This window comes from Nelumbo lutea, chromosome 3 (assembly GCF_056320005.1).
Source record: "Nelumbo lutea isolate HS-2025 chromosome 3, American lotus-T2T, whole genome shotgun sequence".
Classification (NCBI taxonomy): Eukaryota; Viridiplantae; Streptophyta; class Magnoliopsida; order Proteales; family Nelumbonaceae; genus Nelumbo; species Nelumbo lutea.
In genome coordinates this window covers 40781186-40800112 of record NC_142686.1, presented here as the reverse complement: position 1 = coordinate 40800112, position 18927 = coordinate 40781186, and the positions used below count along the sequence as shown (strand labels likewise).

The 18927-nt window shown below is 34.8% G+C and overlaps 1 protein-coding gene across 4 annotated transcripts; it reads left to right on the top strand.

Annotated features, from left to right (window-relative positions):
- The first annotated feature begins 556 nt into the window (after positions 1-556).
- Positions 557-6530, top strand: LOC148864446 (GDSL esterase/lipase At4g10955-like). Of its 4 annotated transcripts, XM_088974291.1 has the most exons (4): positions 1651-1814; positions 2108-2179; positions 4868-4970; positions 5487-6530. In XM_088974291.1, exons 3-4 carry the CDS (start codon positions 4900-4902, stop codon positions 6454-6456), a joined length of 1041 nt encoding a protein of 346 aa, XP_088830417.1. In that variant the 5' UTR covers positions 1651-1814; positions 2108-2179; positions 4868-4899; the 3' UTR covers positions 6457-6530. The 4 variants fall into 4 exon arrangements, with proteins under 4 accessions (XP_088830416.1, XP_088830418.1, XP_088830415.1 ...); XM_088974290.1 differs by lacking the exons at positions 1651-1814; positions 2108-2179 and adding an exon at positions 557-1333; XM_088974292.1 differs by lacking the exons at positions 1651-1814; positions 2108-2179 and adding an exon at positions 566-1352.
- Positions 6531-18927: the final 12397 nt, after the last annotated feature.

Here is an 18927-nt window from a genome sequence, read left to right as displayed (position 1 = left end):
AGATATGAATAACCACCATAGAGCTCCAAAAGATACAAATAGCCACCAACTCCTCCACTGGAAAAGAGGAAAATAGGAAAAAAAAAAAAACAAAGAATCAACAAAAACCCAAAGCACTACCATTCAGATCTTCAGATTATCTATCGAGAAACCCATTCAGATCTGTTGAGATTATTTGCCGAAAAACCCATTCAGATCTTCTCTCCTATTTCTCCTCCACTTCCTCCTCATCAAGTGGTAGACTGGTGGTCGGCGACGATAGAGGTCCGACGACGTCTGATGTTCAACAAGCGAGTGGCGATAGTGATAGCAGTCGATGAATCGACGACGAAGATGACGGAAGAAGACTGGGTTCTGGCTCTTCTGGGTTCAGAGTTCTCTCTTCGCTGTCAGTCTCTCTATCGAAGTCTTGAAGACTGGACACTTGGAGTGTTTTAATAAAAAATGAATAATAATATAATATATAATATTATATATAATATTATATTGTTATAATATAAATATTATAACTAATATATAGGATTATATATTATATTATATATACAATTATATATATAGATTAATCGGGACCGAGTCGGGGCAGGGATTGCATTCCCCATCCCTGTCCCCGTCCCCGATCGGGGATTCAAGGATAGCCCCATCCCCGACCCCGACCCCGACCCCGACCCCGACCCTGCCAAAATACCCCCCATACCCGACCAGCCGACCCCGTCTGGTCGGGGAGCCTGGCCGGGTACCCGTCGGGGACGGGGAAAATTGCCACCCCTAATAAGATTTGTGTTCTCAGCAGTAACTGGGTTATGTGGGTATGTGGGTTAAATTTGCCTCGTGGACATACTACTGACATGGCAAACTCGTCAAACCTGTTCGGCTGCCAACCAAACACCACGTGGAAGAGCTAAAGTAGAAGCCAACCACAACAACCGGCAAATAACTTGCTCATTTGGTAAAGCAACCGGAAAATTACTCTGTAATTAACGGCCGGAAATAGCTTTGCCGGGGGTGGTCAGTGGTTAGTGGTGACGGTGGGTTTTGAATGCTCAGATGAAGCGGAGGCAATCGGCGTTGACGGGAGAAGGTGAACAGACACGAAGACATTCATCCCATTGTACCAACCACTAATAGCTCCATCAAGGGTGCAGTTCTTGTAATCTGTCTCGTTCACTTCAATCACAGTGTGGTGGTTCTTCTGGTACCTAAAATCCCTGATGGTATACCTTCATGCAGCGATTCTCTGCGCAATCCCTATTGCATATTTGTATTCCTCCTCCATCATCCATGAACCGTTGCAAGGACTCTGTCCTCTCTTGCTGACGCTGCTGACACGACAGAAGTAATGCATTCTCTTCTCGGTATTTCTACTTTGAGACTCTGACTCTCTGAGAGAGATCAGTGAGAGTGAAATGTTAAATTAGTGCCCCTTAGAAGAAACCCAAAATAATTTTGAAGAGGTTGTCTTCAGTAGATTTTTCCTTTGAGAAGTTATTCTAACAAGCAAAACACCCTTAATTTAATGGTATTAAATAGGCCCCAACGCCACCGGTATGGTTTAATTGGGTCTCCAGAGTCGGAAAAGGACATGTCAACTAACGTGTAAATGGTGTGTTACGAACTATGTACTCGGTTGAGCGACATGAAATGTACTTCCAACCTCCCACAGAGAGAGAGAGAGAGAGAGAGAGAGAGAGAGAGAGAGAAGAGGAAAGGAAGGAGGGAAAAGCTTATCCTTTCTCTCCAAATCAATTCAAAACCCTAGTTTCCAAGATATATGATTATTCTCTTTGTTTACATTTGATCTCTGAGAAATTCCCAAGGTATATTGCATTCTCATTTGATCTCTTTGTTAATACTAAAATTGATTCTTGACTTTTTCTTATTTCTAGAGAATTTGTCAACTAGCATTTGGTTAGATAGTGAGACAGTGTAATTCTTTTCTTTGTGCTTTTTTTACATTGATGAAATGGTGCTCACCAGCCTTTCTTTTTTTTTTTATTAAGTTGATAAAGATTGGAGCTTAAGCAGAATATTTTCTTGTTTGGTTGCTTTTGAGTTTTGGTATCTGCTGTTTCTATATATTGTTTATTGTTTACTCCTCTTTGATGGTCAGATGGTAGGAGGAATGAATGAGGGGAGTTCTATAATTCTGCAACCACTCAAAAAACTCTAGTCCATCTTTCTGGTTCTATATTATCTTCATTGATCACTTTTGGTTTTGGATGATGTTATATGTTTTTTTTTTAACTCTTTGGCTGTGTTTGGTTTGATAGAAAATGAGAGAAGCAGAAAGTTTGGGGAAATTCTTAAGTTCACATAGACTTAAAAATTTCCCTGAAATTTCGTTTTCTCTCTTCTCTTTGTTAAACTAATCATAGCCTTGATGATTTAGGCTAAATGCTCTTTGATGCTGATTGGTTGTATACTTTTTCTTTGTTTTATGGCCCCTATTCAGATCTATAAGATTAAGGTGGCGTTTAGTAACACTTTTCAGATGTCTGAATATGAAATATCTACTTTTCAGATGCAATGCTTATTTGGTGTTGCATCTGAAATATGATCTGAAGAGTTTTTTCAGGTCTGAAATTTTAAGACTCAGGTGGTGTTTGATAAACCTGAAATTTGAAAAGTTAAAAATATATTATTTGTCTGAAATCTGAAAAAAGCATAGATGCTTTTCTACTTTTTAGAGGCATTGAATCCATAAGTTTGTTTGTTTTGGATCAACCCTTTACCATCAGAAATTCACTGAATTTATTATTTTACCCCTAGAACATATTATTTGGAAATGTTGAGTTCAATTCGCATTATCTCATAAAAAATAATTTTCAACTTCAAAATAATATTGAAACAATAAAAATAAAAAAAATAAGTTAATAATTAAAAATTACTAATTAATAAATGAAGCAGTTAAAATTAAAAAAACTAATCAATGACTATAAAAATATTAAAATAATTACTAATTTACACAAATAAAAATTAAAATAATTTTTAAAAATTAATGAAAGAATAATTAATGTTTAATAAAAATATTAAAATAATTAATAATTAATAATAATAATAATAATCATTATTAATACTCACCCTCTTGATTTAATTATTATTATTACAAATTATTTTAATTTTTATTTGTGTAAATTATTAACTATTTTAATATTTTTATAGTCATTGATTAGTTATTTAATTTTAATCGTTTTATTTATTAATTAGTAATTTTTAATTATTACATTATTATTTTTTATTTGTATTGTTTCAATATTATTTTGAAGTTGAAAATTATTTTTTATTAGATAATGCGAATTGAACTCAACATTTCCACATAATATGTTTTAGGGGTAAAATAGTAAAATCAGTGAATTTCCGATGGTAAAGGTTTGATCCAACACAAACAAAGTTATGGATTCAGAGCCTCTATAAAGTAGAAAAGCACCTATGCTTCTTTTCAGATTTATAGACAAATAATATCTTTTTAACTTTTCAGATTTCAGATTTTAGATTAATCAAATGCCACCTAAGTCCCACCTATACTCTATACTCTTGCTGTTTTTAAACTATATGCCTTAGGCATACATGTTAATGCAAGTTATCTATTCCAGTCTGTGAGCTGACATTACTATTTGGTTTAGGTCATTAGGGATCTTATTGTTCCTAGTGGAATAATTCAGATTTCAGATTTTAGATTTATCAAATGCCACCTAAGTCCCACCTATACTCTATACTCGTGCTGTTTTTAAACTACATGCCTTAGGCATACATGTTAATGCAAGTTATCTATTCCAGTTTGTAAGCTGACATGCCTTAGGCATACATGTTATAATTCTTCTGAGAAATGTTGATTGCAATATAATAGCCACCCAAGCTCTAGCCTTCCCCTGTTTTTGACTAACTCTTGGTTGTCAATCCCAAAGCAGTTACACAATTTGTAGAAGGTTATTATTATTGTTGTTGTTGTTGATTCTTCAATTGTTGTGATCTCTTGCATATGATTAGTGTGAGGGGTTTAATGATAAATAGTAAACTTGAGTTGAATACGTATGTTTGTCTGATGTCAATTTTGTAGGGCACAATAGTGGGGCAGAATCCCCAAATGGTAGGATTAAGGCTGAGTTGAGCTGACTTTCCTTGCACCCTTTAAATTAATATAGTTGATGATTATACCAAAAGGTTTAGTTGCAATTTAGCTTTATGATTTTCCAAGTTATTACTTGCTTTTTGCTTTCATCAAGATGCATTTAATGGTATTCTTTAAAATTTCAAATCTATATCTGGTTCAGCATGTTTGAGCACCTTTCCTTAATGAAATTTCGAAGTTACTTTTTCCTCAGGAGGTAAAAATCTAGAATTGCTTCTCCATCCTTTTCTTTTCTATTTGTAATTTTGTGAAATTGGTATGCTTTCCTCATCACCACGAAGCTTTTCCTTTGCATTGTACGCTTGAGTTCTTTTTGCCTCCTTTCTACCAGCAACGGAACAAAGGGTAATCATTTGAAACTTAAAACAAATAAATAAAGATGTAAATGCCCTAAATAAGATCTAAAGAGTAATGAAAACAATGGAAACACTAAGCATAAGCATACTAGGAATCTAGGATAAGAACATTACAATCAGAAAGGCCAAAATGATAAATTTCGGGTTTTGTTTTATTATATATACACACACATACATAAAAATATCAGAAAAATTCCATATTTAGCTGTCTTCTGCATCAAGTAGATATTCAACACTACACAGTAAACGCATAATACCATTGGAAGGTTTAAGATGTTACCTTACAAATACCTGATATGCACTGGTTGATAAATTGATAATACATGTTTCCTTTCTGGACAGACTACTCATAACTGTTTTAAATTTCTGGCTTGTCTTGTTGCAGTTTCTTGGGTATATAGTGGAACATAAGGGGCAATGGGCCTAATTGCATCTGAGAGGCAAATATTCAGTCTTTCGGGACCTTTCTTCCTCACAGATGTTGACTGGTAGACATTTTTCCTGATATATTGTGGTATCCTTTATGTTGAAGGAATTCTACATATCTGTTTTCTGTTTGATACACTGTATGGACAGATTCCTTTTGACACATTACCATGTGGTATACATACAGGGATTTAAACCAGTGGTATCACATTTTTCTACAGTTGAGTAAAAAGAAAAGAAAACAAAGATAGAAAATTTTCAGTCAAGGATTTCCCTGCTTAGTTAGATGTTTATAATTCTTTTGTTAGAATTACTAGCTCTAGGCATTAGTTCTTATTGGGACTACTGATCCCAGAATGCCTGACAAGAGTGGACAGGGAATTTTGGTTGATAATTACACTCCTTATTAACCAAATGCTCATGTTTTACTTCATGTGTGTGCCACATGATTTTCAAATGGTCCCTCATCCAGTATACCTTATATTCTGCTCTCTGTGAGCAAGTGGGTGCACTAAATAATCCCTTTATATTTGTTCATCCATTAAAGAGAAATTTTCTATGTTAATATTGTTATGCAGGAATAATGCACATCACCGAAGATCTGTTGCTGCCAGCTTGGTTCAGGGTGTCTATGTGCTAGAGCAGGACCGGCAGCAGAACCGCCAAGGGCCTGAAGCTCTTGCCCCACCTTGGTGGGAATTTTTCCATTTCCAGTTGATTCATCCACTTGTGGACGATGTAGATTTTTCTATCTTTGGCGCTATATATGAATTCAAACCCCAGTTCTGCTACTATGGCCACTCAACACAGGGTTCTCCAAGATACGTTGTTGCTTTCCGTGGCACCATTACCAAGCCTGAATCCTTCCTACGAGATCTCAGTTTGGACCTCCATTTCATCCAGAATGAACTTCACTGTACCTCTCGATTCGAGAGTGCAATGGAAGCTGTCCATGACACAGTTACTGCCGCTGGAGATTTGAATATATGGATAGCAGGTCATTCTTTGGGATCTGCTGTGGCGATGTTGGCTGGAAAGAACATGGTCAAGATGGGCACTTTTCTTGAGTCATTTCTATTCAATCCACCATTCTTCTCTGCTCCAATTGAAAGGATAAAAGATGAAAAAGTGAAGCATGGGATCCGCATCGCAAGCAGCTTGATCACTGCAGGACTTGCTGTGGCTGTGAAGGGTTACAACCAAAATTCTCCATCAGAAGATCCATTTCTTGCCTTGTCTGCATGGGTCCCATGTCTGTTTGTGAATCCTGCAGATGACATCTGTTCCGAGTATGTTGGGTACTTTGAGCACAGGAAAAAGATGGAGGAGATTGGAGCTGGAAGCATTGAGAAACTGGCTACTCAGAACTCTATTGGGGGCCTATTCATGCATGTAATTGGGAAGGAAGCAGAGCCACTGCACCTTCTTCCATCAGCCAACCTGACAATCAACCGGAGCCCATCACCAGATTTTAAACGTGCTCATGGGATTCACCAATGGTGGAGGCCGAATTTGCAGTTGGAATGTAAAATATACCGTTACACTTAAACAGAATCGTCTTCCCTCTAATATATGTAAAAAAGAAACTTTATTTTAATAAAGTACTATATATGAAATTGAAATGCTAGGATAACAACTGGAACATTCGGTGTGGTGGCCAATTTTTGAGAGACCCGGGAGTGATGGGATGCATGCAAAACTAGTTGGCGAACACGTCTCACAAGTCGCCACTTGGACCTCAAACAGGTCGACAAGTTTTCAAGGGAGGTCACTCACGTTCACACTAACGAGGTACCATAGGTCGGCCCTGGATGAGGTGTTGCTAGCCATCCTGAATTGTGGACGAGGTCGTCAGCTAGGTTTCCATCAGGTCGGCGGAGGCAGGTTGTCAAGTCGGTGGAGACAGATCATTAGATTGGCGAAGGCAGGTTGTTAGGTGGGACTCCATCATTTTGGCTAAGGCAAGTCATCTCCTAGATGGTATCGGGGTGTCATCTAGGTGTTTCAAAATGCCATGTGTCATGATGTTAGTGGAGGACAAAATCTGCCCTCATCATAACCCAATCTAACATTGTCACATTTATTGATGACTTCCAATGGATAAATAAGAAAAATGAAAATCGTCTTGTAATATCAGCATATATCAGTATTAGACCTGTTCATGGGTCGGGCCAAGCCGAGCTCGGGTTAGACTTTCACTCTATATTAACAGATTTTTCTAAGGCCCGGCCCGACCATTGGGCCTACAACTTAGGCCCAAGCTCGACCCTTATAAAAAGCCCGAAGCCTGGGCTTGGGCCCGAGCTCGAAATTTAGCCCATGTTGTTACTACTAGTGAAGCGGCTGAATAGAGAGAGAGAGAGAGAGAGAGAGAGAGAGAGAGAGATTATAAAGAAAAAATAAAAAAAATGTATATATTAAATTATAATATATATATATATATATATATATTTCAATAAATATTATATTATTTATATATTTTATATAATATATAAAATACATATTATGTATTTTATAAAATATATAATGCTGAGTTGGGCTGGGTCGGGCTTTTTTGACAAATCCCGAGCCCGGCCCATAACACAGTCGGACTTACTGTGTTAGGCCCGAGGTCAGGCCTACGGGCCTAATTACATAACCGAACCCGACTGGGGTGCAGACCGGGCCTACGGGCCTAATTACATGACCGAACCCTACGGGTCTAATCAGAACAAAACAATTCAGGAGAAGAAAACATCTAAACACCACTACAGGTCTAATCACCATGCTTAATTCCAGAATTGGGTTATTTATGAAATACAATTCAGGAGAAGAAAACATCAAAACACCACTACCTTCTTTCACAAAGATGTGAAACATGACTCTCATGATATTAGAGGAAAAGAGTCAGAAAAGAGAACAGAAAAATAGTTGGGCCCACAAATGGAAATTAGTTTCCAGTTCAGAAAGGCCCATATATCGATTCATGGGTTACGATTGGCTTTTAACGTCACTTGGGGACTTGGGTTGGGTCCACTTATGAAATGGAAACACCAAGCATGTAGTAAATGGATTTCCCTTGTTCTCCATTTGAACCAAACATTGAACTATTGAGATCCAGGGTCATGGTCTATTTATCTAACAAAGTATATTTTGGCATGGCTTTCGTTTAGTAAATAAATGTTTATATTTGATTTATCTTCAAAATTGAGAAAAAGTGGTTGACAAACATTTTCCGGGATTTATTGACAATTAGATGCTATTAGAGGTTACATCAGCAGAACATTACATAAACGTTTAACTGTTAGCAAAAGCATTAAAATAAAGCTTTTCCCAAGGGTTGATGCACACGTAAATCAAGATCAAAATTTATCAATAACTATATGTATGAATTAACATGATAGAACAAGTGCTGATTTGATAATGACATGACATCGTTTATCAAATAAACCCAAATAACACCAAACACTGCCATTCGTTGTGATATGCAGGCTGCTTTTTCTATCTACTAAATTTTGATAATTTTCTTTTATTCTTAATAGGTAGTACATATGGGCCTAAAAAATGGGCTCTAAATCTGGGCTTTGTTACTTCCAACATCAAATTGCAAAATTACAAGGCACGTCATTGCAAAACAAGCACGTTATTTGTGGTAGAAAAAACAATAGCATATAATTCGGTCCCCTAATATGAGTAGTACTGGATGGTGTGTGGTAAAATAAAATAAACAAAGTATTGTTAGTGTTAAAAGGGCAAAAAATGTTAGATTAGGGCCTTCTTGTATCTCATGGAGGATATATTTTTCCCTCGGGATCTGCTACCCACAAAGTGTACCCATATCTCTACCCATAAGGCAAGTTCAGATCTCCTACCCACAATTACCCACGTCTCACTATAGCTGCATATTGAGAATATCTCCTGTATTTATCTATTATCATTCATGGGGAGATGTTCCTAATGTATATCTGTAGTCATGTGGGTAGGTGTAAGATCTGAATTCCCGCAAGCACCACTGTCATGCATCGAAAACATCTCCATATGAATGACAAGAGAAATATTCATAATGTGCGTGCAGCTGTAATGTTCTGTGAGTTGGGATGTGGGAACAGCTTATGGGCAGCAGATCCAAGCCCCATATTTTCCTCCCCTCTATGCTACGGTTCATTAACCGTCTTGTTGATGAGTTTTCAATTTGTTTACTCAGAAAAAACTGCAGAAGACTAAAGAACAAAGGGGAAGTGCCATCTCTGTTCATCTTTTTCTTGATCCTCACACCTTAGAGGTTAACTGGTATGATATTCTTCCCCATATTCTACAGTACTAATGGAAGGCTAGCTAGATGTATCTGTATGAACTGGCTTCATGTGTGTATATATGTTGGTCTTGTCTGTCTGGGGTGGGTGTTACTTGTTAGGAGGGGTGAACTGGACAAGGACCTAACTTTTGGCATTTTTCAACATTGTACCAGGCGGTGGCCCCCAATTTCCAGCCTAGTTGATTGGTTTCCTTTTTCTATATATCTAAGTGAGAGAATGAATATTTATTAGCCCTCTGTGGGTTGGGTTGTATTGTAACTTGTAAGGCCTAATGGCCCCAGGCTGTTTAAGTTTTCATTAGAAAATGGCACATAAAGCAAGAGGGTCCCTTGGTCAAACACCCTCAACCTCAAAACCTTAATTATGGTCTGTATGGCTACCACTGTTTCTTGTTTCTTCCAATTCTATCATCTCCTGATTACAGAATTTCTTCTTCCATGCATCTGTGCAGCTTGATTTAATTTTCAATCTCATGCAGTAACTGGTAACTGAATTGGCAATGTTTTTATTTTTCGTTGAACCCTTTCTGTTGCAGCCAGAACAGACCTGCCATAGCTTAAAATTGGCATCTTACCTCTGATCCAGATTCCAGAACAGACCTGCCATGCATAGCTCCATTCTTCTCTTATCCTAAGGTTAAATGTTAATACTTAAAACTGAAGCAGGATTCACATTCCAAGCAGTTTGATTACTGCATGCAGACTCACCATGGCCGTGAAGGGTCACTCCCGAATGTCTCCATCAGAGGATCTGTTTGTTGCCTTGTCTCCTTGAGTCCTATTTCTGTTTGTGATCGAAAGGTGCCAATCACTACTGTTTGGGTTCTGTCGAGCACAGGAATAAGTTGGAGGGGTTGTGAGAGCTGGGTGTGCGTCCAGAAAACTCCAATTGGGGGCCTATTCATGACTGAATGTGGGAAGGGAGCAGAATCACTGCACTTGCTTCCTTCCTAAAATATATATGACCATTTATCTGAGGCCGGCCTTCCCCACCTTTGGTGGGGACCTGATTTGCTTTAATTTGCAGTAACCACCCAACACATGGGCCGAGCATTCCAAATGGTGGGGTTCCAGGATCCTGGTCCTGGATATTCAAATGTGAGCTAGGTGGGTCAGGGTTAGGTAAGTTGGGAAGGAGGAGGGGTTGTTTTAATGATTAAACCTAGAGTAGAGACCCTAAATTTCTTTAGAAGGCATTTTGGGTCGATTTAAAAATCAACATATAACCCATACATTATGATATTTTAAACCTTATCTGCTAGATAATGTAGGACACGATGGTCTAGGGATGTAAACAGATTGGATTGGATCGGATTTAAATTAGGGTATAAATATTAATTTGAATTTGAATTCGTTTAAGATGTTGAATATTTGAATTTGATCTGATTCAATTTATTTATTTTTAAATTAATAAATTATTTAAAAAAATATATAACAATTTAAATAAAGCAAAATAAAAAAAGACCCTGAATTTCTTGAGATGGCCTTTTGGGTCGATTTAAAAATCAACATATAACCCATACATTACAGTATTTTAAACCTTATCTGCTAGATAATATAGGACACGATGGTCTAGGAATGTAAATTGGATTGGATTGGATGTGATTCAAATTAGGGTATAAATACTAATTCGAATTCGAATCCAGTCAGGATGTCAGATGTCTAAATCTGATCTGATCTAATTTAATTTAAAAAAAATAAATTATTAAAAAAGAAAATATAACAGTTTAAATAAAAAAAACAAAAATAGAAGTATTTTTCAACTACAATGGTCTGAATCATTTCATAGTAAGTGGAGACCCTAAATTTCTTGAGATGGCATTTTGGGTTGATTTAAAAATCAATTTATAAGCCATACATTACGATATTTTAGACCTTATCTGCTAGATAACGTAGGACATGATGATCTGGGAAAGTAAATGAATTGGATTGGATCAAATTTAAATTAATACTAATTCAAATTTGAATCCGAATCCAATCAGGATGTCGGATATCTGAATCTGATCTGGTCTAATTTAATTTTTTAAAAAATTAATAAATTATTAAAAAAAGATAGTATAACAATTTAAATAAAGAAAAACAAAAAGTAAAAATATTTTTTCGGCTACGATGGTCTGAATCACTTCATAGTTAGTGGAGAAAGGAAGACATGAATTTGTTTTGCAATATCTCTGTAAGACAACTTGAGGGCAAGGAGGTGTAGGTGGCCGAATATTGGTAAAGTTTTTTTTTTTTTTTTTTTTTTTTTTGTGGATTTCGTATCCTTTATTTGTTTTAATATCTTTTTGGGTCCGGTATGCATGTTACCTTCGTAACAATGGTGTTTATTTCAGTTATTTGAGGTTGATAAAGTAAGCAAGTATGTGGTGGTAAGCTTTTATGCCTTGAAAGATGGTGGTCTCAGTAAGCTTTTCTTTTTAAAAGTTCTTTAGCTATTCATGACTTTATAGAGATTGACGTTAAAGTATCTTTTCTCTAATTAGTTCATTTGTAATGAAAAATAATTTTAATTTGGAGTGATGAGTTGACAAGTCATTAAAGCTCAGTTTGGAAAGAATAGAAATATAAACATGTATAGTATAAAAACATAAAAAATAGGGTAAAATACAAGGCACTCTACATATTTGTATTAATACTCCTTCCAAACTGATCGAGTTCAATTTCTCTATTTTTAGTTTTCAAAATGTTTAATTGTTTTTTTTTTGAAATATTATTCCTTTGTAACACCCAATTTATCCACACATTTTTTTTTTTTAAATTCTGACCCACGTCTGTGTGTGATTATGGGTGGCATCCAAGTCATGCCAACATATTGGATATTCATATTTCAGGCGTTTTTTTTTTTGAAAATAATTTTTTTTGTGGCAACTTTTGAAAAAAAGATAAAAGTGAAAGAAGAGTTTTTTAAAAGGTGAAAGTAGTAATCCGACTGCCAAATCATGCTTTGTTATAGAAAAGCCCAAAATGAAGTATAATTGGCTAATGGGGGAACATCTGTGTTGGCTTTCCATCAAGCTTCTTGATTAAGGACAGACCGGTGGATGATGAAAACTATCTAATTAAGAATTTTGAAAAATGGTTGGAGACCCACAATTGAGAAAAGTGAGTAGAGATCCATGGTTTAAGAAATGTTGCATAAATTGAAAAGAGAAGGATTTCACCTGTATTGTCTCACTGTATAATTTGTATTTGCTGAAAACAAAACATTGAAATGATTATTGTACTTCTACATTGAAATGATATATCGATAAATAGATAAATAGATTTTATTTGTGACTCTAAGTTGCATTTTTATCTAATACAAAATTTACACCACCTTACTCATACCACAATTCGATCTCTCTCATATAAAGTGGGGATCACACATCTTGTTTCCTATCTCACTCCTAAACAAATAATTCTCCTACCTCAATTTTTTTGCCTATAAGGTGGGAACAAACCATTTTACTTCAGTCTTCATATTTTTCTCATAGCAAACAAATAAGACACATATTTGCACTCCCATGCATTTTTACTACAACTCTACGTAGTCTAAACTCTAAAGAATTAAGTGGCTGAGTTTGTGATCAATAAGTAATTAATTCCTACTAAAAATGATGTAGAAGAGAATGTAGAGATATTGGACAAAAATGGATTTTGAAATGTAAAGATTTTTAAAACTACAGGGATGTGTTGAAAATTAACATTTGGATTACTTTAAAAAATCTTAAAATGTATTGAAATGGAGATTAGCAATCCTCTTTTATTAATGATATACCAAAACCATTTTTAAAGGATATATATGGGGCCGGTTACAAGAATATTGTTTCATCATTTCGTTCTATTTAATGCCATATCCATTTTTAAAATATTGGCGCTTAAACCATTTCTTACTACTTCCACCTGTATCTTTTTTGATCTATCCCTTGCCTATTCAGCCCTTGCAACTTGTAACAAAATACTTATCCTTTCATGTGTTGTTAATGGTTTTTTATGCACATGATCAAACCATCTTGATCTACTTTCTCTCATTTTATCACCTATTAGAGCCACTCTTAATTTCTATGAATGACTTCATTTTTGGTCTAATCTTTTTTTTAGTTTTTCCATTCATCCATCTTAATATACACATTTCTAGCAGACAAATTTTCTAGAAATGTTTCTTGATTTTTTAACACTTTATTCCATACAACACATCAAACTTTACAGTTGCTTTATATAATTTTCCTTTTAATCTATGTGGTATCTACCCATCACATAAAATTATAGATGCAACTATCCAAATGCTATATTTTATAGAATTTTCCTTACAACTTTTTAATCCATTATATTAATAACAAATAACCTCTCTTTTAGGGATGGCAATGGGTAGGGTACTTGTGAAAATTACCCTTCCCATTCTAGAATTCATCTAAGCCTTGATCCCAAACCCGTCCTTTACCCAATTAACTTTTCCTTCCAATTTTCAACACTCATCCCATCTCAAACCCATTAAACTTGTGATGACCCATCTCACCCAATTGTCATATTAAACTTGTCAAAAAATGATCTATTTTAATTAAAGTTTTAAAATTTGGAAATTTCATTTATTGTACACCTAGGATTTTATATAATATTTTCCAAATAAATTAAATAAATAGATTAGATAAATTTTGTTGAACTCTTATTTCATAATATTCTAAATATTTTATAGTATAACTGTGTTTATATAATCTAATTTATAGGCTTTGTAGAAAAAAGATAAACTATTCTAAATAATATATATATATATATATATATATATATATATATATATATATATATATATATATATATATATATATATATATATATATATATATATATATATATATATATATATGCAATCTCAATTTTTTTAGGAAGATTTCAATATTATTTATTTCAAGGAAATTTGGGATTTCTTTCGGATTACCATATACCCGAATCCAAAATTTACCATTGCATATGGTTCATGTGATAAAATTGAAAGAAGAACTATTTACTAAATGTTATATTTGGTTTAATAGAAAATAAGAAAGAAATAAATGACCATTTATGCCATTAAATAAGGTGAAATAATTTCTGTAATTAAGTACAACTTGCAACACCATTTCTCCCCTCCCCGTCTCCCCTCATAAATCAACAATAAAAAGAAAACAAAATGTATGATGATGAGATGAGGTTTACATCATCATTTCAACAGATTCATAGTGATACGTGTCAAAAGATAAGAGGTCGGATGGGCCTATACAGAAACAGAAAATATGCTTGGTGGCACTTAGTTGTGTAAGGCTTCCTATATTTACATAACTAAGGCTGCATTTAGCATTCCTTATTTTGATGGATTTATCTCTTTTATGCTGTTAAAATACATGAACACTGAATTTTTTTACTGCAAAAAAGAGATAAATCCTTAAAATAAGCAATGCCAAATGCAGCCTAAGTGTCCATTTTTTAAGGCCCTGTTTGATGTGCCTTTCTACATGGTTTTTCAGCTGTTTATAAGTCAGATATACTGTGCTGTGGTCTTTTTTTTTTTTACGTTTTCAGGAAGTTCTAAATAAAGCTTTTCATATCTTTCTCGTTTTATTCTCAGACGAAAAGACACGGAAAGATGCATGGTAACCAAGCTTGCTTCGGAATGCTTAGATCTTCATATACATCTTTTAACTGTCAGAACTACCAAAAGATCTTCCAAAAAATACTTGTTAAATGACCCCTAAAGCTTTCAAGCAGTGGCTTGTGGTTTTACCAGGTGGGCTTTACAGGGAAATCCTATGAATTATATGTTTGGCGAAAAACACAGAAAGCCCAAAGACATTTTCGTTTAGCCAAAGAAGAAAAAGAGCCTACCTTTGAGCTGGTTTTAATAGCTCTCCAAAACAATTCAATCAAAACTGAAATCCTTCCTAACGGGCCCTAAAGCGCAAGTTGCAGCTACGATTGAATAACGTAAGAATCCACCAAAACGATCATATATGGATTTTTTTTGGTGGAAAGAAAAAAAAACACTAAACTATGTTAACTAACCTAACAAACTACAGATACCAACAACAAAAAAACAAACAAACAGCTAACGAAACAACAGACACCCAAACAGCAAACACTAACACTAAGCTAACCTAACAAGCTTCAACTAAAAAATATTCCTTACTTAAGACAGTAGGCAAACAAAGAGAAACTGCAACCAAAGATTTAAAACTTTTGAATCCAGCCAAGTTTGCATTATCATGGGCTGTTTCATTTGAGCCTCTAGGATGATCCTGAAATTTTGTTCTGAGCACAAGTGCTTAATGTCATGAACTCATTACAAACAAAAAGAATCTCTTATGAGCAGTTTAAATGGCCAGGCTGTTTTCTTGTAATGCTCAAGGCCATGTTTGGTTTACTGTTCTGGGCCTTATTATCTTAATTCTTGCTTATTTTAGGTAAGAATGGGAAAAAATGAATAACATTAAAGTGTTTAATTACAAAATTCTTTCCCCGGGCTACATTCTTTTTAGAATGAAAAATCAGCCCCATAGCACAAAAATTGACTAATCTGCCCATGAAAAATAATCATGCTCCATCTTGCTCATTTCATTCTTTGAAGAAATTCTACCTATAAAACTGTTGCCATAGGTGTTTACTTTTGCAAAAGCACTTTTGCGAAAATACTTTTACGAAAGTACTTTTACAAAATTACTTTTACATAAAAGCACTTTTATGAAAGTACTTTTATAAAAAAACACTTTTATGAAAATACTTTTATAAAAACACTTTTATAGAAGTACTTTTACGAAAGCATTTTTATGAAAGTACTTTTATAAGAGCACTTTTGCGGAAGTACTTTTACGGAAGCACTTTTATAAATGTACATTACTAAAGCACTTTTACAAAAGTACTTTTACGGAATCACTTTTATGAAAGTACTTTTTTTAAAAGCACTTTTACAAAAGTATTTTCACAAAAATCTATGCCAACTGGTAAACATTGACTATCGAAGACCTAGGTTGGCGGTTTGTGAATACCGACACTTTTTTTTAATAATGAAAATGAACAACATAGGACACTTGTCAGTTTAAAAAGAATTCAGTTTTAGGAAAAAAGTGTTTGGTTTATAGCAATATTTTCTCATTCTGCCTATTTTTACCAATTCTTTTTCATTTTAGAATTTCATCTTGAATAAGAATGAGAAAGAATGAGAATTGAACCAAACATGATCTAAATTGCTACCACAAAGACAATAATGACAATTTCTACTCTACCTGGTGGGCATCTGCCCCTACCCTCCCAGACGGGGTAGGTTTTTTTGCTTGAAAGATGGGTGTTGGCCTTTTGGGATTCTACAATTCATAGGGATATGGGTAGGGAAATAATAGGAAATTAAATACGGCTTCTAAATCCAACCCAACCCTACCCTTTAATGTGGAGAGGATAGGGTTAGAAAGGGTTTTGCATTTTCATATACAAAAAAGGTTTGGATTCTTAAAATCCAATCCGCTACAAGGTTCAAAATGGGTACGGGTTATGAGATTTAAAGAGATAGATAAAAGTCTAAAATTTACAAAACCCTTCCGGAATCCATCCCATCATTCCTACACAGAGATAGTGTGCTGATCTCCTCCTCCTCCCAAAATAAAGTCCATTACGTACCCAAATGCTGGTCCCGGGTAGTGGATAAGCACAAACCAATTAAGTAGTTGCTTTCAGACTCAAGGCCTAAGTTAATATCAGCCTCAGGTCTGAGATCTTCCTGTAAAATTAAGCAATGGCCCAACTTTCAGCTAAGCCAATGTCGAAGCATCATTGACTGATTTTTTTTTTCTTTTATTTATTTATTTTTTCAGGCTTGTCAATTGTCCATACTGAAATTGTTTAGACAATCATTCAAATCTGGATATAGAACAAAATAGTCAAAGACATATGATCAACGATTAGTTTGGATTTTGAGTGAAAGCCGGTACAATATTAATTACCATTTATTATTATTATTATTATTTATGTATCAAACGATGGTCTCCAAAGAATCGATTGTTAGACTGCGTTTTAAGCCTCCACAAAAGAAAAAGGAATTGATTCCAGCAAATTCTCACACATCTAAACTTAAAAATGATTGATGGAATCTCTAAAAATTTATCAGAATTAATTTTGTAATTCTCTTTAAATATGCCAAACACAGCTTAAATAATAAGACCTTACTATTTACAAGTCAATGCTTTGAAAGGCTAGTTGTGTCGGTGTGAGCACATGGAATGTTTCCCTTTCTTTGCTATTTGAATGGCTTGTTGTCACTACCCCTGTATTTAGGGGTAGTGACAATTAGTCCCCTTGAACTTTGTTTTGTACTTTAGAAATTAGAAGAGTTAATTATTTTCACCATTTTAAAATTTGTTGTTCTCGGTCTTTATAATTTCAAATAGACAAATTGGTAATTTTACTTTGTCACCCCCACTAGTGGGTCAGGGGGCACAATAGTGTTAGAATCTAAAGTTTTAATGGGTCTTTGTCAGAAAACAAAGTTTAGGGGGCTAAGTGTAACCAGCCCCTAAATACAGTGTGAATATCTGTAATTTAAACTTCATTTAATTTATTTATCCCAAAAATAGAGGTACAATCACCAAGGAAATTTAACTTTTAAAGTTTTAAAACAAATGCATATAATGGAGATAAAGAAAGAAATTGAGAAAAAGGCTCTTTAGCTTTTCATCCAGCTTTCTGGTTTTGTACCTATTTGATCTGGCTTCTCAAATGGACTAGTATATATTGCTTCATGTTATAATAAGCATGCATATAGTCTTCTTTGATGAAAAGAAGAAGTTAAAAAGTAAATGTTTCCACGGTTGTCAAGACTCAAGAGAATTCAGCTGAATTGCAGAGTATTTTGGTGACTCATTTGTTACAGAACAAACATCTATTTAGTTAATATATGAGGGTGATAAGAATCGAATAATAAATTACTTGACCAAACAGATTCTAATAGCCTACCTTCTTAATAAACTATTCAATTTTTTCTGATAATCAATAAAGACTGGATCTGCTCTTCACCGAAGATGTTCCTAATGCACGGTGGATATGTCTGTGAGGCGCAGAACCCGTCACCCTAAAACTCTTCAACTTAAAATTGGTCGGGTAAGGTCCTTGGAAAAGGTTTTTATCTCTAACCCGTTACAAAAAAGAAAGTTTCTTTCTTGCCCATTTGAGGAGTTGATCTTGTTATGTCAATTTAACAGAAGCAACAAAGGATTAAGAGAAATTTGATCTCCACTCTTCAACAAAGGATCATACATGAAACTCTAATTGAGCTCCAACTAAATAAATTGATGGATGCTAACATTCCACACGTAAAAATGTATCTCTCTCTCTCTCTACGTTTGCAGTTGGGGTGGTTGGAAGCTGGACCCTGGAAGTGTACGACGTTTCATGCAATGTTGATGGAGGGAGTCTGAAGTACATGCATTCATGGCGATCAGTACACGGATCAAGTCAAGTAGTGGTCAATTTGATAGAAATTGAGGCAGAATCGTTTGGGTTGGAAGTGAACGCTATTAAGACTCAATTCTTAGATGATTAAGATAGCTAGCTACCAACTATATATGTTGAATAATTATTTAACTTTCGTGCTTAATTTTTTGAATACTTTTGCTTGTAAGTTTTAGATTTTATTCATCTCCCTAAATTTTCCAACTTGTATCTGCCCAAAATTCATGGTGGGTTGGATTTTGAGAATTCAAACCCTCCTTACACATGTAAGTGCAAAACCTTCC